The sequence below is a fragment of the Haemaphysalis longicornis genome, unplaced genomic scaffold (genome assembly GCF_048455015.1).
Source record: "Haemaphysalis longicornis isolate Haplotype H1 unplaced genomic scaffold, Haemaphysalis longicornis Haplotype H1 scaffold_17, whole genome shotgun sequence".
Lineage (NCBI taxonomy): Eukaryota > Metazoa > Arthropoda > Arachnida > Ixodida > Ixodidae > Haemaphysalis > Haemaphysalis longicornis.
Genome location: NW_027526276.1, coordinates 8,270,563 through 8,289,507, shown reverse-complemented (window position 1 = coordinate 8,289,507; position 18,945 = coordinate 8,270,563). Strand labels below are relative to the sequence as shown.

Genomic DNA, 18,945 nt, shown 5'->3' with positions numbered 1-18,945 from the left:
GGCTCTCCAATGTCTCTCTCTCTCTCTCTCTCTATATATATATATATATATATATATATATATATATATATATATAGAGAGAGAGAGAGAGAGAGAGAAATAAGAGTTTGCAGTCAACAATGCCTCCGAAAGCAAAGGGGAGAATGCGGTAGATCATCGAAACAGGTGAAGAATTTGGAAAGACAGATAGAAAGTTAAGAAAAAATGCCCGCCGGGCGGCATCCGAACCCACAAACTCCAGAATACGCGTCTGCAGCGATGACCACTACTCTACCGGCGGGGCTGTTTCCCCTCCACTGTCTTGGGTACCTACGTCAAGGTATTTTGTTTCCTGCCCTTGGGGGTGGTAGCCAGCGCCAGTCGGAAAGCGAGCAAATTTATTCAACCTTAATAATTTTGAATACTGCTAAAGTTTTCGATGATGTAGTGATATCAAGCATGTCATTACTAAAAGCTCAGCACTCAACTGAACCTCCTTTTTTTCTTGTGCAGTTGAGTCGCGGCACCTAACGTGCATTGCCCAGAGAGGAAAACCGCGCTCAGTTACGCTTTCTATGAGGTCCTATACTAGTGCTAAAATACTGCATCGAACCTAGGAAGTTCTGCCGTAACTGCACTCTACAGAACCGCACTGTTTAATAGGAAACGGCTGCTCTCATTCTGCGTACGGGTAAGATCATGCCTCTGGTTCTTGCTTTATGCATGTGTCGATAGCAGTTAAGACTGGCACTCTACGGAAATGCCTACTTGCTCGATGCCGTCGCGTGATGGCAGGTTTATTCAGAACTTCTGGTGCATTCCGGAATCACCTGATTATGAATGCCACCAAATTTATCAGACATGTGTTCGGACGTCCCAGGTTACCGTCGTACACGTGTGCTCATCTAAATGAACTGCGACTGGTTTAGTAGAGATATCAGAGGCTATCAGACAAAAACCACTTCCCAAATTGTTCCCCGAGGACAGCGCGCAAGCCGGTTCTCGATCAAGCGGCTTTCTTTTTGGGGCGACAGTCGGCTGTTGCTCTCGCTCCCAACCTTGCCGGATTCGTTCAAGTATGGTGATCGAATACGTTGGCAACTTCCGCTCTGGCCCGTTCATTAAGGTCTCACTGGAACGGAAGCTAGCAGACTGCGGCAAGCGTAATATCTACCATGCGTCAAGTCGGGCAATTTGGTGCATCGTAATTATTAGCGGCGATCACAGGCGGAAACAGAAAACTGTTCCTGTTCCTCTCTGCCCCTTCCGTTTCCTCTTGTCCGCGATGTTACACAGTGTAATTTCTGCTTGGCCTTTAATCATAAGGATCTAACAAAGGCGGCACCGAGTACAACATGTCAGTGTTCAATGTTTCTGTTGCAGGAGCTTGCATCAGGTATGGTTAGGGGAGGGGGCCCTCTGCGGTGTTCGGAGACGTTGGAAGTGCGGGTTTCCGGCATCCGCAAAGCGTGTTTCCGAGTTCTAAGAAAGGTAGCCATTATTTTGGAGAAAGGGCGATCGTCGTGCTGAACCCTGGGGTAAATTTGACCACTCCTTTAGCTGGTCTTTCGAACTGCTTCACTGAATGTCACTCTGCTGACATGAAAGACTTACATTTAAAAATCGGGGCCCATTCGCGCTGGTGGCGGGAAGACTGCGTAAACAAGGAAGATGCTTGGTTATTCTTGAAGACTCCGCCAAGATTTCTGCTAGTTATGTTTTAAGGCTCGGTCCCGTTGTCTGGGTAATGTCGTCGTTAGCCCCCCTCCCCCCAAGGGGCCAATGAGCACTGGGTACTCAAGGTTGCTACAATCTGTCATTTTAATTTCAGTACGAGTCATTTCTTTCGCCGTCGTCTCCGATGCCTCGACTACATGGGGTAAATCTTCGTTCAGCGCGTCTTCACCCCGGCAAACCCGACCTGGTGAAACATGTCCATTTCGAAGAAGTACCTCAATTGACTTGTGCTCTACTCTGTCTACAAACGTATCACACGAGTCGATCGCAAACTCCGTCTTCCTGCTCCAGCAAGGGCTCTTGCCGACATGAATCAAGACCACCTTGTGATCGCTGTGGTAGACTGCAAGCGGCATGCCAATGGTTTGAACGGTAGCCTAATGCAGGTTACCAAAGAGCGACGCGTTTCCAAAGCCGCGCTTGTACCAGTTTTATCTCGCCGCCGACAGGCGGCGACACGAGTGCTGCCCCAGGGCATAGAGGCGAAGCTATATACGGTAAAGCGGTGTGCTTGCGCTGAAATCATCGCTCGGTGAGGTTTCAGGCGCTCGTTCTTCGGCCGCTGGTTAGCCAGCCTAGAGAGCATCGCAGGTAATAAATACTAGGGTACGAAGAGGAACAGGAGGCGAAAATTGAGACGAACTACGCAGCGAGGATGAAGACGAGAGAAGAACGAAAATCCTATTCCGTTGGTGCGTTTGGTTTTGTGTTTGGAAAAACGCATTTTGGGTGCTGTGTGTGATAATTACACCGACTAAATGCAGTGATGCACGATAAGTTGCTACTGAAGTGCGTTGCCTAAGTGAAGCTTGTAAATTACGTTCTTCCCATTTTATCACCGCCCCCCCCCCCCTCCAGCGTGGTATTACTGAACACGGTTGACAGGTCACTGATTCAGTGACAAGTGATGGGTCATTCTGCAGTTAGCACTTGTGCGACGTGGCTGGTAGTGAGCCATACCGTTTGTGACCCACGGGAAGGCGGTTATTTTTGGTGACACAGGGTGACCCATCTAGAGGATGGATGAGTCACTAGTGATTCGTGGCTAGCCGGCTGCTGGCAGGCTAACTCGACAGTTGGTCACTAGTAGTTTGTGCTCACAGGTTAGTGGAAGGTGCCCGCCCTCTGGGTCACAGGATCCAACTTCGAGTCACGTCGCACTGGTGTAAGTATGAAGAGGTGAGGTAGAACTGGAGGGAATGGGAGAGTGCGGATAGGAAGGGCATAGGCATGACGAGGGGAGGGAAAAGGGAGGGTGAAATACAGTTTGAAGAGTGGCATATAGAGGCATATACGTAGGTCCAGTTATGACACCGGGTCCCAACCATGAGGCAGAGATAATTCGAAGGATACGAATGGGGTGGAGTGCATTCGGCAGGCGTTCTCTGATAATGAATGATAGGCTACCATTGTCCCCGAAGAAGAACGTTTATGACAGTTGCATCTTACCTGTACTCACCTACGGGGCAGAAGCTTGGAGGCTCATTAAAAGGGTCCAACCTAAATTGAGAACGACTCAGCGAGCAATGGAACGGAAGATGATCGGTGTAACATTAAGGGACAAGAAAAGAGTGGAGTTGGTCCGGGAACAAACGTTGGTTAAAGACATATTATTAGAAATTAAGAAATGGACGTGGGCAGACCACGTAATGTGAAGGCGAGATAACCATTGGTCATTAAGGGTAACAGAGTGGATCCCTAGAGAAGGCATGCCTGGCAGGGTGCGGCAGAAAGTTGGATGGGCAGATGAGATCAAGAAGTTGGTAGGGATACATTGGTTGCAGTTTGCACAGGACCGGGATAATTGGAGATTGATGGGAGAGGCCTTTGCCCTGCAGTGAGCGTAGGGGTGATGATGAGGATGATAATGTAGGAAGAATTACGGAATAGGGATCGAAAGATGGAAAAAGTACTGTTAGGTATGTAGAGGGAGAGGAGGAAAACTGGATGGGGGAGAGAAGGGAGGAATTTGGTTGGGCCTGGTAACGACTATAAAGGAATGAACAGGGAGGAACGGCGAGGAGGCGAAGAAAAGGAGGAGATAAAGGAGAGGGGAGAGTTATGGGAGGAGGGAGATGGGAGGAAGAGCGATGCACAAGAGGCAGGTGGGAGGGAGAAGACAAAGAGGGAGGGTATGACGGGAAGAGAAGGAGAAGAAGAGAGCAGAAATAGGGTCACATGGCTGGAGGGGACAAAATAGCGCATTTTTAAAGCCATTGGCTACGGAGCAAGCATCTTCGGGGCCACTTCTTCCCTCGTAAATTTGCCTTTAGGGCTCTAAATGCGGGAAATATGAAATCTAAACTCAGATTCAAGGTTGTGAAATGCTACGTTTGAGGTCGTCACCTTTAAAACTCAATAACACGCATAACAGCGAAACAAAGAGACAGTGGCAATGCAGAAACACCAGTCAACGGTACCGGACGGTGAGTGCAACCCTCGTGTACGAATATTAACGGTCTTGGCGATCTGTCCAGTACACCTAAGACGACGACGCCATATTTGTAGGTGTTTACCGATGAAAAGCAAAATCTGTAACTCAAACGTTTGCACCGTAATTTACTGACAGAAATTTATCTCGTGAAATCAGCAAAGAACTAGGTAAGTTTATTTTTACTTGAGGAGCATCCATGTTTGATTTTAATGTGCTGCTTAAAAGTTCACAACGCCCTGTATTCAGCGGATGTAAGAAATAACTGCTTTATCTCTCGGCTCGTGTTCGTTTCAAACTCACTGCTCTCCTACGAGTACACTGGGCCTGCTATCGGAGATGTGGGAAGTTGCACAGTCGTTTGACCCACGTCCACGCAGTTTCCCTCGCACTTTCTTTCTCTCCATTTTCATCGATTCCCTTTATTCTGAGCGACATGTAGCGTAGACGAGCGGCCTGAGGGGAACGCGAAAAGACAGATGGGTGGCGTTGGGGAGGAGGCGCTGTGTACACGAATGGCGATAGACGGTGGTCATTCGAAATCGATCATCGATGCCACAGCTGAAACTCCCTTTTGCGGCCGAGGGCTTACACGCGGAGCTTAACGATTCGACCGCGTATCTATGGAGGAGCCTTTTTTTTTACTTCACTCCCTCGGCAGTTGAGGTACGATTCGAGTGCCCTCTTATATGCGCCTCTCGGTATAGCGATATACTTTTTTTCGAACTCATGAGCGCTGGACACATCGATCTAGTTCCTCCACTCTTCGCGAATTCTCCCTAGCTGCGGATAAAGTACAATTCCCGAGAGGAAGCTTTCTATGACCACTGACACCTGTTTTTATATTGTAACAAAAACCTTCTCTCATTTTACCCTGCCGTATCGCTGAACACGTGTCCGTACGCTGTACAATTTCATAGCGCAACATCACTGGTAATGCTGGCGTTATATTACCTCGACAACAGTAAGGGTAGGAGCAAAGATGTGCAGCGTTCGTGGTCGTAGAGGTGCGATGAACAACAGGAGTGGAATTTGAAGAAGCTGGCGTAGCAAAAGGTTGGAGCGCCAGGATCAACGTTATCGTTTAGCTTGCCCGCCCACGCGCGAACACGCATGCAGATTGAGACTGCCCTTCTGTCTCCTGTGGGCTAACTGCTGGCACCGATTAATGGGCTCCTCCGTCCGTAGCTAACAAGAGGCTTAACATGTGGTGCGTAGGAGCCCGCAGCAGCAGTTGGCGTACACGGGTCGCATCATGTACAAGATAATGATGATTATGATGGTTGGCTGTTAATGGCGCAAGGCCAACAGGGCCAAAGAGCGCCAAAACAATGGCACAAGATGTTTGAGGTATAATAGCTAACACGTCGTGCTTTGAAAGGCGATAGTCTTCCTCGTGCTAGTTAGACGCAGAAATTTCGGTCTGTCCGTATGACGCTGAAATAACGATAGGGCTAAGCATTATCATGCAACGACGGCCAGTGTCAACCTGTACTGGTTGCTTGACGTACAGGGAGTTTAGCAACACGTTACCCAGTTCAAAAACGTGATTAAAAATGCTAACAAACAATGACGCATATTGGCACGTGCATTCTTTGCGAATGTCTCGCTGTGACGCAAGTGGTTTTCGAACAAACAATTGGAAGTGTAGCGCCGGCCTGTGCCCTGTTTCTTGTGTTTTCTTTATTTGCGCTATTAACCCGGTTTTTAAACCGTATAACACATACACACAGCAACAAGGTCTTTGAAAATGAGTTTAACGATTCTCAGCACGTCTTTAGACACAACGATAAGGTTACGAACGTTAAGGCTGAATAAAGGCCTAACAAAATCACAGCCACGGTCAAAAGCTCACGGCCGATTTACCATCTCTCGTCGGTCTGCCACGTCACTATAACTACCGACACATGTGTTTTAGCACATAACACGCGTATGATGTCTCAAACACATCTATTTTTTTACTGCCGAGAGGGAGAGAGAGAGAGAGAGAGAGAGAGAGAGAGAGAGAGAGAGAGAGAAGGAGAGGGAGGGAGGGAGGGAGGGAGGGAGGGAGGGGAGTAATTTATTGTATGAAAGAAAAACACAGAGAGGTCCGCCGTGTTTGTTTGATTGGCTAGGTTCTGACCAAAATCGCGTGCGTCGACTCGCTGTGTAGCAAAAAAAGAAAAAAGCCGCGTCGCTGCAATTTAATCTTGCGGCGAAGTCAACTCTCTTGTAAATGCTGTTTAGCTCTCACTGAAATATATGTATCTAGAAAAGCATTCTACTGAAATGAGCCACTAAGAGAGCTCTATCATTATGTTGAGTTTCCCTTATCTGTCATGATTAGTTCACAGCAAAGTTTTAAACGTCACGGAATTATAGTCTGTTTTCAGTACACGGCGACCTACGGAGGAAGTATGGTAACAGAAAACGGCTGTTACTCTCCTGTTGTCAAACCTAGGACGACGCAATTTGTATCAACATTTTAGGATAAGAAGATTCCAGCAATATACCGAGTTTCATCGACTATTTTTAATTACGTAGGTCACAGTGAAGCTGTAAATATAGTCAAATTTTCGTCTGCTGTCAATACTTGTGCTTCTACGGGAGGGAAAAGGACAGCCAATGTTTGTTCGCTAGAATAAAACTCCTGTCCATCTAAGTGGCATTTGAGCAATGATATATAAAGTATGCTCAATCGCGAATTAGAAACGACGTGTTTAATTCGTGCGTTTCTGTGACTGCGCCCCGTTCAGCTTGGCGCAGTCAAAGAGTCAAGGGAAAATATTTTTTTAATTAGCTACGGAAGACAACATACTAGATATACATAAAGCAAACATCACGATTCCCTTGAAAGGACCACGGCTCGGGAGCTTCCCTTGCATGTATGAGTCCAATTGTGTACTCACTAGCAATCAGTCGGTTCAGTTGGCGAACACAAAACCACCTGGAACGCTCCCCCGTGCACACCTGACATGAGACGGGAACTTGAGAACAGAGATTGTCTGATTACAAAGCTCAAACAGAGACAGCCGAGTACGTTGTGAGTTCAATTCGAGATCTGCTTGTTCGTTCGAGCGGAGAATACAGAGGCGGAACATTCAACGCAAAATCGCATTACTTCCTTGAAGAATTCGCACAGCTCAGCCCCACGGTATGGCGTTGTTTGCACAGGAACGTCTGAATTCATTTCAGTAGAACAACTGCCTGTATTCATCCGAAACGTGTGCCCACATAGCGGAGCGTACGTATAGCTCACAATCCAAAGCGGCGCCTGGGAGGCTGCTGTTACCGGAACGTATACGGTGGAATTGGATGCCCACGCAGAACGGACGCAAAACAAGCAGTGAGCGTTAGTGCTCGCTATTCTTCCTGTCGCATCGCCGGTACGTTCGCTTCCAACTGCGTAAACACATACCAAATGAATTCCCCGGACATCTGGCTTATAAGGTTCCGTTTCCTCTTACAATGCATTTGGACGTAAAAACTTTGTTCCGGTGGAACATCTCACTAGGACTATGTTCGCCGTTGCTCCAGTTGTCTGCTCCAGAGACAGGAAACCCCTTTTGCGCACGCAGCTTGCGTTAGTTTTCAAATTTCCGCAGGAAATTCCCGCGGGAAACCGGTTGGTCAGGTCTGGAACCACTAAATAAGGGGCACTTAAGAATAACGACACTGACGCACGGCGGCAGCCATTGAGGTGCCTGACGCCAGAGTGGCTAGCTTTATGCGCCCTATTGCGGCCGACATTGAGGGGCGGAATTATGGGCGCCACTTGGCAACCATGACCGCTGTGTTTACTTTTTGGGTATTTTGAGCCTCCACGCCGGTGCAAAAGGGTCACGCTCGGTTACGCTAGCGTAGCGTATTTAGCGGACCGAGTTTACACTACAGCCATTAAATAAGCTACGCTGTAGTAGTGGGTGTAGGTTATGCTGGGCCACAGTAGTGCTTCCGCAGCGGAAAGCGAGGCAGGCGTTTTCCACCGTCCGCCCAGTTGAAACAGCCGGCTACAGAGCAGCACAGCAGCGCTACTCTGCCTCGGGCTTAAAATCTCACTCTCAACGTGTCGTACTGTCACACTGCGCTCCGAAAATCGCGATTTACCGAAGAACGCGCGCACGCGGCCACACAGAAACACCAAAATGTCACCGCCCATGGGTCTTCCGGGTAAACAGTTGTCACGTGACGCGGTTCGACCAATGACCGCTGTCGGCGGCATACAACAATGATCTAGTGGCTCTGGTGAGCTCTATGGAGGTTGTTGCATTTTTGCCCCAGAATAGTCCCATTTTATAATGCGAAGCGCATGAGAACAGTCTTTGTGCATTGGACCTTCAGCAAAGATGACTGACGACTTTTCCGTTTTCGCCCATTTGCAGGAAGTACGAGGCTGAGCCGGCCGATTGCAGTGAGGACCAGGACGTAGGCGACACCTCCCCAATCGGGTGAGCTGTCTCTTGGTTCCGGCTATTAAAGCAAAACTCTACTACTTTCATCCGGTGATTTAGTGGAGGATGCGAAAATGACCTTTTTTTTTACCGGAGACACACCCCCGGCGACTCACCCCTCGAAGCGCATCGCGGGATTCACTGGGCCCGCTGATGGCGCCTGCCGGCGCCGACAGTGGTCGCCGCTCCGCTGCGGCCGTGGCAGCCAACCACCCCAGCAGCCTCTCATACATGCGGCGCTGTGTGGTTTCGGGTAGAGTGACTCGTCTCGCGCCCGGCGAAGGGGAACGGTGCGTTCGCCATGAATGAACGCCGCATTCACCCGGCCTCCTTCTGTGAGCGTTGCACGCAACCGAACGGCTTTGAGACGTGGTCGGCAATACAGCTTAATCAGAGGTGTAACCGAGCGAAACCAAGACTCTACACACTAAAAATTTTTACGCCCAAAAGGGTGCTTCAGCTTGTCGCCGCAGGAGCACCCTAAAAACTGAATATTTTACGCCCTTTAGGGTGCTTGGATTTTGTCGCCGCAGGAGCACCCTCTGTGAAGCACCCCAGAAGACAGGTGCCTTATAAACACCCTTTTCCGCCTAAAAGTATCCTAGGGTGCTACTTAGCACCCCAATCTGTAGGAGCATCTTCTGCAAAAGCACCCACCTAAAGGGGTACAAAACGGGTGCGTCATCCTCGGTTCACAGGTGCAGCAGGTGTGAGACCACATATTGCACAATATCACACACGATTATGGTATGAAACATTCGTGCTTTCCAAGCTCGGTTCTGTGAGACATTCCATTGAAGCTCAACATCAGCTGATAATTTCCTTGAACTTGTGTCACCGATTGTTAAAACATCAATTTAAAAAGTCAGGAGCCACATCTCAGTACAGTTATAACTTTAGAGGTAGTTGATTACCCAAAACTTCGTAAAAAACCAATTATATGTTCACTTTGCCGAACTGCAGTACACATCCTTCGAGATTCACTGCAGAGCCTAACCATGCTGTGCAGTGAAAGCAATTAGGTGTGCAACACTTCAACCACACAAAACTTCCTTGAACCTTAAAACCCTTGGCTTCTTAGTATTGCATCAAACTTCCAATCAAGGTAGCTACCTGCAATGTTTAGTGCCTTATTCTTGAGCTGAGCAGGAAGGTTCAATATCAAGGAAGACCAAATGCAAAATGTATAGTTTCCTCCGTAATGCGGCTCATAATATAGTTCCCTCCGTACTGCGGCTCATAATCTACTTATAAAAGTTGGGTACCCAAGCCATTTATTTTCGTTTGCATTATTCTTTTTGCTTTACGGAAAAATATTCATATGGTACAGCACTTGCAAGGTTTGGTGGTATTTGGAGTTTTATAAACATACCTTTAGACTAAATGACCCCACATAGCAATAACAAGAACTGCAAACATCACAGAACAATGCATACAAGTTCCCTGGTGAAGCCCATGGTTGAAATGTAATGCCATTGTTCAGAAAACATTATTTTATCATGAGGCTAGCTTGTACATGGTGCCTTGCATTATGTCCCTGCCGGTGGATGTGGGGTCATTTGTCACTGTTGCAAATGAAAAGCCAACAGCCAGGGCCCATTAGTTTTGGCTAGTATTACGAGGTGCCTCACGGTAAGCATTCTACGTCGATAGACTTTTTTAGAGTTGACTAGAACTGAAATCAGCAAAAGATTCTCTACAAAACATTCATTCTATCCGCAGCTTTAGGGTTTGCTAATTTCCATAGTTGGGTTTCTTCTGCCTTTCTTAACAACATTTTTCTTTTGATAAGAAGGTGCACAACCAAAAGCAAAAAGCTTTTGTAAACCTTTGGTAGCTATATAATTGTTACAAAATATTTTACTCTAAATATGGCAGCTTAAACTGAGAATATTTGCATTCAAAAACATTAAAATAAGTTTAAATTGATCATAAATTTTTAGCTGTTTTTACGCAAAACTGTACATGGGATATGAAGTGCACCACAAGGAGGGCTTTGGATTAGCTTTAGCAAATTTGGGACATTTAAGGTGCACTGAAATCTCTACACATGCGCTTTTTCACTTTCTGTATCCACCAGGAAAATGGCTGCCAATTTAGACAGCGATTCTAAATAGTAGTTGACGTGCATTTTAAAATAATCACAAACATTATAGCCACAAAATTAATTTTTACAGGTTGTAGACATTGCCCGTTACACCAGACATTGGACTACACTGTCAAGAGCTTTGACATCTACAATGACGTCTACAAAGCAGGCTTATACTGGTAGAATGTTTCATACCATAATTACTGTGTGTTCAGAGCTCACGTGTGAAGTATGGATACTGCTGCTTCAGCAAGAACCGAGGATGAGCACCCTTCCTGGTTCTGAAAAAAAATAACAGAGGAAATGCCTTAAGCAGGATTCTGAAACGGGGTTGAATGAAACAAGAATGAACAAGAAATTCTTCCAAAACATGTAAAGCAATGCAAACAAATATTTATTTCAACTTATTTCTACAAAAGACCACCTCATGAAGACTGGTGGTGGGGTATTGGCTCAAAAAAAAAAAGCAGAGAGCACTTATACAAATGCTACAGGGAGCCTTCGCAGCCAACAATTGTTTGAACACACCTAAACTAATCACTGTTCAACAAACTCATAAAAAATGTTTGAATGCATAAAAAACCAGTGGTAAACACAGGAAACAGTTAAAACAGAATGACGGCACAAGTTTGTCCCGTCGTTCTCTTCTGTGTCCTGGGTTTTCCTATGGTTTTTCATCCATTCAAACATGTACCAGCTAGCCCAGTCTAACGCCTTGGTATCATAAAAATATGGATAGTCAATCCTTACACAAAGTTGAAAAAAAAAGAAAGTATAAAGTAGGTGACAAAATTAAAACGACAGCAAATTGGTTGGCTTTTAATTTTAAATGATAATATAAAAAATAATGGCATGAATGAAAGTGAGCAGCACGCGAAGTACCTTGTTGCTAGCCCGACATTCCACTTTGAAGCAAAATGTCCGCTTTCAACACTACATAGGCTAAACATGCAATGAGGCATTCCTTTAGGCACACAAAATATACCATAATTGTTAAAAAAGCTACGAATTAGTTGAAAAAACCTGACCACGACAAATTGGAATTAGTTACTAGATACAGTTTCAGAAATACACAGCGACATCATATAAAAATATATGGTTCCCATACAAAGATTGATCATAACAAAAATTCAGGACATTTATCAGACTGGCATCAATGTGCAAAGCAGCTTAATGAAGGAAGACAGTCTTCACTAAAAACATGTTAATATTGGGAGCTCATGTGCTTCCCTGCAAGTTGGGTGTGTAAACCCACTGACATCTTAACTAACCCGCCTGAATCATCACTTGATAGACATTAAGGAATTTTACGAATTGGTTTATTGTAGCCAGCTGTCTAGTTTATTTCCCTATTTTTCTTGGCATTTCGTGTCTAATTCTAAATTTGGTGACTAGATAGCTTTTACTATGGTCATGCACTGGTGACAACGAATATTTGATTTTACTTTAAAAAAATTTCAGTTTTGTTTTATTGCTCACCAGCCAACGATCTGAAATATCAGAGGCGCTTAAAACGTATGTTGGCATTTCCTTCCTGCAGTGTAGTACAACTAATCATGACTTTTACCATAATTTGTTCACAAATCGTAATATGTGGAAAGTATTCAGCTTAATGAAAATGTCATTTCAGAAGCATGCACAATCAACAAGGCCTCAATGACTCTCATGACGTGGTCCACTTGTTTCTGTCACAAATAACCTGAGTGCAGACACATTCCACCGAAGACGAAGGTAACATGCCCTCTTGGGTGATGAATATTTAAAAAGCCTTACGAGTAAATTTGCTGCTGAGCACGTGAAATTGTGGCATTAAAACAAAAGATCCCTCTGCGGCATCTTTCACTTGGAGGAGCGCTTGACCATAAACTTTGAGAAGCTGGAAAATGCTCCATGAACCGCTCCAGCCAGCAGAAACGATGCAGGACACAAGTTGGTAGGCGGACCGTTGGCATCCTGCGATTGTGAAGATATTTCTGTTTAGTAGATGCTCTTCTTTTTGTACCACTGTTTATTTCACCTTTAACAAGCAGCTGAACTCCTTAACGTTCGCATAATAAAATGCTGCAATGCGGAACAGTTAGCAGGGTTGCCTCAATTTTGCTTTTCTACGAATTAACACAATGTAGGTAATCTGCACACAACTACAATCAAACTACAATTTTCACCTACTTCACTGCTAACATCAGCGTTTGACTGCTCAAGCACAAATACAGGTTAGACATGTGAGCAATCTGCTAAACGTATCCCCACAAACTGAACAATCAGGCATCAGAAATCGGCAAGGAAGGAGGTGTCACGTTTAAATGGCACTTTTTTTGTTCAAAACATAAACAACACCTGGAAGCTTGAAGCGTGAGAGGGGGTCTTTCACGCTGACAATGTCAGAACATAGCTTGCTAGTGGGCACCTGCACGATGTGCACAATGTGTTTCTTGAAAATGCGTGCGAAAGTTTGATTGATGTGTAGGACGAGAATTGCAGCACGTTTTGACACAGGCCTTGTGGACGCTTCTGCCTGCTAATGTCAATGTGGATTCTTGCTAGTCGCCCTCTTCGCCTCTTTCTGAATATAATGCTTTAGGCATTATATTCAGGACAACGACTGCATCAAAACGTGCAGCAATTACCTACGTCCCACACATCGGTGAAACTCTCGCACACATTTTCAAGACACGCAGTGCATACATTGTGCATGTGCCCACTAGCAAGCTGCGTTCTGACATTGTCAGCGTGAGAGACCCCCTCTCACGCTCCAAGCTTCCGGGTATTGTTTATTAGATTCCATGCGCTGAATGCAAATCAGTGTACATTGGCGAAACGGGCAATCTGCACAGAAGATTAATGCAGCACTGGAACGAAGTGAACAAGGGCCATGCAAAAACAAGTCCACTGGCAGAGCACCGTGAGAGGACGGGACACGTGGTCGACTGGAACAAGACAAAATTACTGACAACTGAGTGCAATCTATCTTCTCGATTACTGCTCGAGTCCCTCATTGTTCAGACGACGCCCAACATTATCAACATAATGGATGGCAATCTGCACCATATCTATGCAAACTCATTGCGCCGCGTAATGCCCAATATATAGCTTCGTTTTCCACGACACATGCTGACCGTGAACAAGCAACAAACCGTTAAATGGCTTTCTTGACTTGGTCAGTGACCTACGTTTCATCACTGCAATAATGCTTTTACCTGCCTACACGGCATTCCGTCAAACACTGGACTACACCACATGAGCCATTGGCGTTCTTAACCTGCACCAGAGTATATAACCTTTCACTACTGCTATGAGATAGACCCATAAACGCACTTCAATATGGCCTTTATATTTAGCTCTTGGAAACATTATGTATAATTTTACCTTTAAGTTGCACCTGCTACAGCGGCTGGTACTATACCAAAAACATGAAAAAAAAAAAACGGTGGTTTAACACGCCAAAGCTACACTTGGGATATGGGGAGCACTGTAGGGGAAGGCTTCGCATTAATTTTGACCATCTGGGTATTTTTGTGCGCATCGAAATCTCCAAACATGGGCGTCTTTACGTGTTGCCTCCATCTGAAAAGCGGCTACACCAAGCGGTATCTAACCGACATTTGCCTCCACAGCACACCACCCTAGCCACGGCAGTGGGTTAAACATATGAAATAAAGCGAGTTTTGGAGTGCAAATGAAAATATTAATCACACGTCTTATTTTCCCAATCGATGTACCTTTTGAAATCCACCATGCAATCCCCCCTCCCCTACCGGCCTACCAAAACACCTTTGTCTCAAGAGGTAATCAGGCTGTTGTTAATGAAGTAAGTATTTACAATCCGAGCCTTGCCACCGTTAAAGTCATGCACTTTGTTTTAGAGATAAGCGACATTAGCCATTTGCAGCACCAGGAGTTAATTGTGTTAAGATCAGATTGAAAGCATTGACGGTAGTAGTTGAAAGAAATTGTGTGATAAATTACAACATCATCTGCAAATAGACCTACATGGGAGGATATGCAACATGGAAGATAGACCAAGCAACCTGCCTGGGGGGACAACAAAGTGGCACGAGCAAAAGAAGTATATAGTTATTAGAAGTAAACTGCATTTGAGAAGAATGAAAATCTTTTGCTCAAGTGAGGACATTAGGGTGAAGTTTGAGAAGTAGTCTGTGGTGTGCAATGCGATTGAATGCTTTAGAAAAATCGAGAAAAACTACCGCAGTTTGTAAGCCTGTGTCAATGGATCAATGTAGATCGTGAACAAATCCTGAAAGTTGTGTTTCTCAAGTAACCCTTGTGAAAACCGTGGTGATACTCGAATGTGATATTGTGATTTTATAAATAATTAGCGACCTGAGAGTGGATGAAATGTTTCCTGACCTTGCATATGGTGCTTGTTAGGGAAATTTAATGGTGAAGTACCGTCTCCTGATTTAAAGACTGGTGCTACCTCGACTATCTTCCAACCATTGAGATTAGTGCCTGTCATGAGAGACTGCGAAAAAAGCGCTGTCAGAATTCTACAGACTGCGGGATGTACTTTTCGGTATAGTATGATTATTACCAGTATGATCTGAAGTAGACCAGTTTGTATTGCAAGTTTAAAACCATATCGAAAGATCCTAAATGTTTGCTTGGCTTGATTACATACGAATACTTGCTTCAAAGTCAGTTCAATTTCTCTTCTTGCCCTTTAGTCGTCAGCCCCAGATTCTCTTCAATATCTCTGCTAAGCAATGACACGCTCCATACGCACAGCACTGCTTCATGAAAATGTTTCAAATAATCAGAGGCCACAGCACTGCTAACAGGTATACATCATGGCAAGTTCCACAACATGCAATAACTAACCTGAAAATACATAATCGGTGGGTGCACCGATATGGCAGCAGTGCCTGGACCGATGTGTCGAGCAAATGCGCTGACTTCTGAACGGGTGGTCCAAGCGGCCAGATGAGGGATGAATGACCATTCCTGGCGGCAAAGCGTACGGAGCACCAACGAAAGGCCAGGCAGTACTTGGGTACAGCAGGTGCAGTGTCGGTTGGCCAAGGGAGGCCCTGGCAAAGCCTTTGAAACTGGACTGGAAGGCGGCTGACCCAGGACAGCCAGCAGCAGCACCTGCAGGTGCATAATCTGTGAGTGTGCTGACACTTGTTGAAATACAAGAAGAGCACACACAAAGCACGAATGCTTACATCAAGTAGATTTTTAATCGTTTAAAGACAGTAACCTCCAAGGCACTAATAAGAACATTCCCGGAACACCCCAAGTGAAATTTAGGTCACAGTAAGAATGTATTTATTAGACCCGCAGGTACTGTGAGTGGGGTATGCATGATATATGCAAAGCTAGCTACTGAGCTAATTTGCATGGAACGCATGCTAGCAGCTCATCTGTATCCCTTGCTTTCAATCGGAACTGGTGTGTGATAGTTGAGGCTCCTCCATTTCAATGTCTGACTTGTATCTGCACGTTCAATTCTCCAATATAAATCGAGTTGAGTGAGTGCCTACAGCTTTCTTGTTAGTCTCTGTATGGCCTGCGGTTTTGCGAAAATGAGAACTTGCGAATTGGCTCAATTTTCTGCACTAATTTAAACAATACATATGCCTCTGATATCAAGCCCCAGACTTCCCGAGAGCTACTCTGACAGAATCGGCAGGCGCCTCGTAGGCGTTGTGAAATCTCCCCCACTACCCCGAGACTATGCTAACTCCCTGCGAGGCCGCATGCGCGCATTTCACCTTCAATTTGCACGTATGTGAATTCTATACCTCTATGAACTCTCAGACGGGCGTCGTCATATTCGTGCCGGACTCGTGAAACTCGGCAACGTAAATTACCGCACTCGCTCGCTGGCGCGCGGCCCGAACTCTCTCACCGTTTCCGGCCCTTGCATACTATTTTCTCCACCTTGCACTTCGTAAATTCTCATGTTTAACTACACCTCGTGCGCCCTCATCTCTTGCCTGCTTTTCTTCCAGCACAACTCCGTCAGCACCCGGTCGACGCGTACGCTGTCGGGGCGCGTTGGCGAGCGAGTACGGCAATTTCGCTGTTGTCGAGCTTCACGAGAACAGCACACATATCGCGGCCCGAAGACCGCGAGGCGTACGGTCGCCGGTCTCGCGAGCGCAATAGCTGCGAAGCGCACTGCACGGAATTCGTGAAGGGGGGGGGGGGGGGGGAAGAGATTTCACAACACCTACGAGACGCCAGCCATGGAATCAAGTGTACGCTTTTTCACATGCACTTCCAGGGAACCTCCTGTTCATGTTATTTCTTGGTATACCGCGGGTATTCACGAGAGAGGACTAATCACATCGTTGTGCCACTCACGCGAAATTGCGACTGCGATCTGCAACCGCAAAGGCACTGTTTGAGAGACACATAAACAAACGCCCCGGTGTTAAAGAGCCTTGCGTGATGTGAAATTATTAGCAGCCGTGTACCATAGCGCGAGCATCGTAGCCAAGGTCTAGCTTCAGCGTAAATTGATGCTGACTTCTGCGGAAACGGTGGACTGGGCGCCAAACAAGTTACTAACTCACGTAGGCTCTCAGAGCAAACGAGATGGGGGTCTAGCGAATTACTGACCCATAAACACCAGAACTCGTTCCAACCAAATACAGAATAATAAAAAATGCGTACTTACCCGAGCGAAAACGATGCTTCCAACGTAAAATTCTCCTTCACTGCCGTCTTCATCTCGCGGACACACGAACACGCTTTGTTCTGATGCAATGTCATCCACTTTTGACGCGCAGTATTTTATCCGGCGATGATCGTTCTTCCGGGGTCCCCATGTTCAACACACGCGTAGGTTAGAAGGGTAGACATCACCCATAAAGCTTCTGTAACTATGATTTAAGCTTGAAATAGATAAAACGGATTAAATCACGCCACCAACCACTCGGCACAAAACGCCATGAAAAAACACACACAAAAGTGAGAGATAGTTGCCAGACTTCAAATGCAGCACCTCTATGTTTGACGAAAATTGTGTTACTACTGTAATGTTGGTAATTATCTTTCTGCTTTCAAAGTCTGAAATGTGTTTATAACTTAAATTTAAGGTTTTTAAACACAAAAAGTGAATAAACATAAAGTAGTTGACATATATACTGATATTGTAAAGAGGTTTGACGTTTGTTTTGGTTTTGTTTTCACGTCGGGCTTCTCAAGAGAGAACGTGCGAGAAAACGAGCTACTTTGGGTTTAGGAAGAGGGCGGTAAATGTCGGCGTGATAGAAAGCAAAGAACAGGTGCTTACCCTGGTCGTTAAAAAGGAGCTAATGAAACCCTCACGTAAAAAAAAAAAAAAAAAAAAAAAAAAAAAAAAAAGCACGTTCGACGAGGAATCGAACCATTGACCTACAAAACAGTAAACGGACGCGTTAACAAACAGCTATGTCGGCGGGCGGTGTTCCAGGCGCCTAAAACAACTCTTTTTTTTTTTTTTTCTTTAATACATGGAAATTTTAGAGAGAAGTCAGCCAAGACAATTGACACACAATATAAACACTAACAGACAGAAAAGGGTAAGCCCGTCAGTCTAACAAAGGTCGGCACCAATTCAAAACTCAGGCAAGCAAACGCACGCATCCAAAAGATGCAGCCACTCTGGTGGATCACTCTGCGCGACGTAAACGCTCCGTACCAACGCCGCCTGTTCCCGAAAAATGACCTTGGTCGGCCTAGGGGGTTCAGCATGCCGATCAGTCATGCGGCACTTCCACAAGCTAAACAAACCTAGGAGCACAAAAACGTCATACGGCACCCGATTAACGTCCTCAAATGGCAAGAAGCGAATGGTGTATGGGGTGATGTCAATGTCCTTTTTTAGTGTCCGTTGCAAAACGTCCCAGAAAAACACCGCGTCACGGCACAGCACAAAACAGTGGTCAATAGTTTCTGGTTGGTTGCACAAGCGGCAATTGTCTGACCAAGGGATCGACATTCCTTTGTCTCGCAGCCATGTTTTAACTGGAAGCGTTTGCGAATGAAGCTTAAAGAAAAACGTTTTAGCATTTGGCGGCACGCACATACGCTTGACACGGTCTAAAACATTATTCGTATGGTCCCGCAAGTATGGCTGGCTATAAAGAGGCACGGGGAATAGATTATGAATTAAAGTGTTCATCATAGCTGTCCTTGAAAGACTAAACAGGTACTCCAGAGAAAACCGCGCAGTAAGGAAATGAAAAGTATCTACAACTTCTTTTAGAAAACCCCATGGCGGCTTTTGGTTGACCTCACCCGTAGAAACAAGGAGAAACGGCAAA

General features: G+C 45.7%; 2 protein-coding genes and 1 long non-coding RNA gene across 4 annotated transcripts in view; 2 read left to right on the top strand and 1 right to left on the bottom strand.

The window, feature by feature from the left end:
- The window catches only part of LOC144166437 (uncharacterized), a 135,641-nt gene extending 127,060 nt beyond the window's left edge, over nucleotides 1-8,581 (top strand). The window contains exon 2 of the mRNA XM_077695959.1: nucleotides 8,512-8,581. Within this exon, the coding sequence (XP_077552085.1) occupies nucleotides 8,512-8,581 (70 nt within the window). The remainder of the gene's footprint in view (nucleotides 1-8,511) is intronic.
- Nucleotides 8,534-18,945, top strand: part of LOC144166412 (uncharacterized) — a 314,257-nt gene continuing 303,845 nt past the window's right edge. For both annotated transcript variants that reach the window (XM_077695941.1, XM_077695940.1), the window contains exon 1: nucleotides 8,534-8,577. The gene's annotated coding sequence lies outside the window, so the exon portion shown is untranslated. The remainder of the gene's footprint in view (nucleotides 8,578-18,945) is intronic.
- On the bottom strand, nucleotides 11,043-17,353 carry LOC144166410 (uncharacterized). The gene is made up of 3 exons (XR_013321670.1): nucleotides 17,316-17,353; nucleotides 15,509-15,778; nucleotides 11,043-12,622 (listed from the first exon to the last, which is right to left on the bottom strand). It is a non-coding gene; the product is annotated as an uncharacterized LOC144166410 (long non-coding RNA).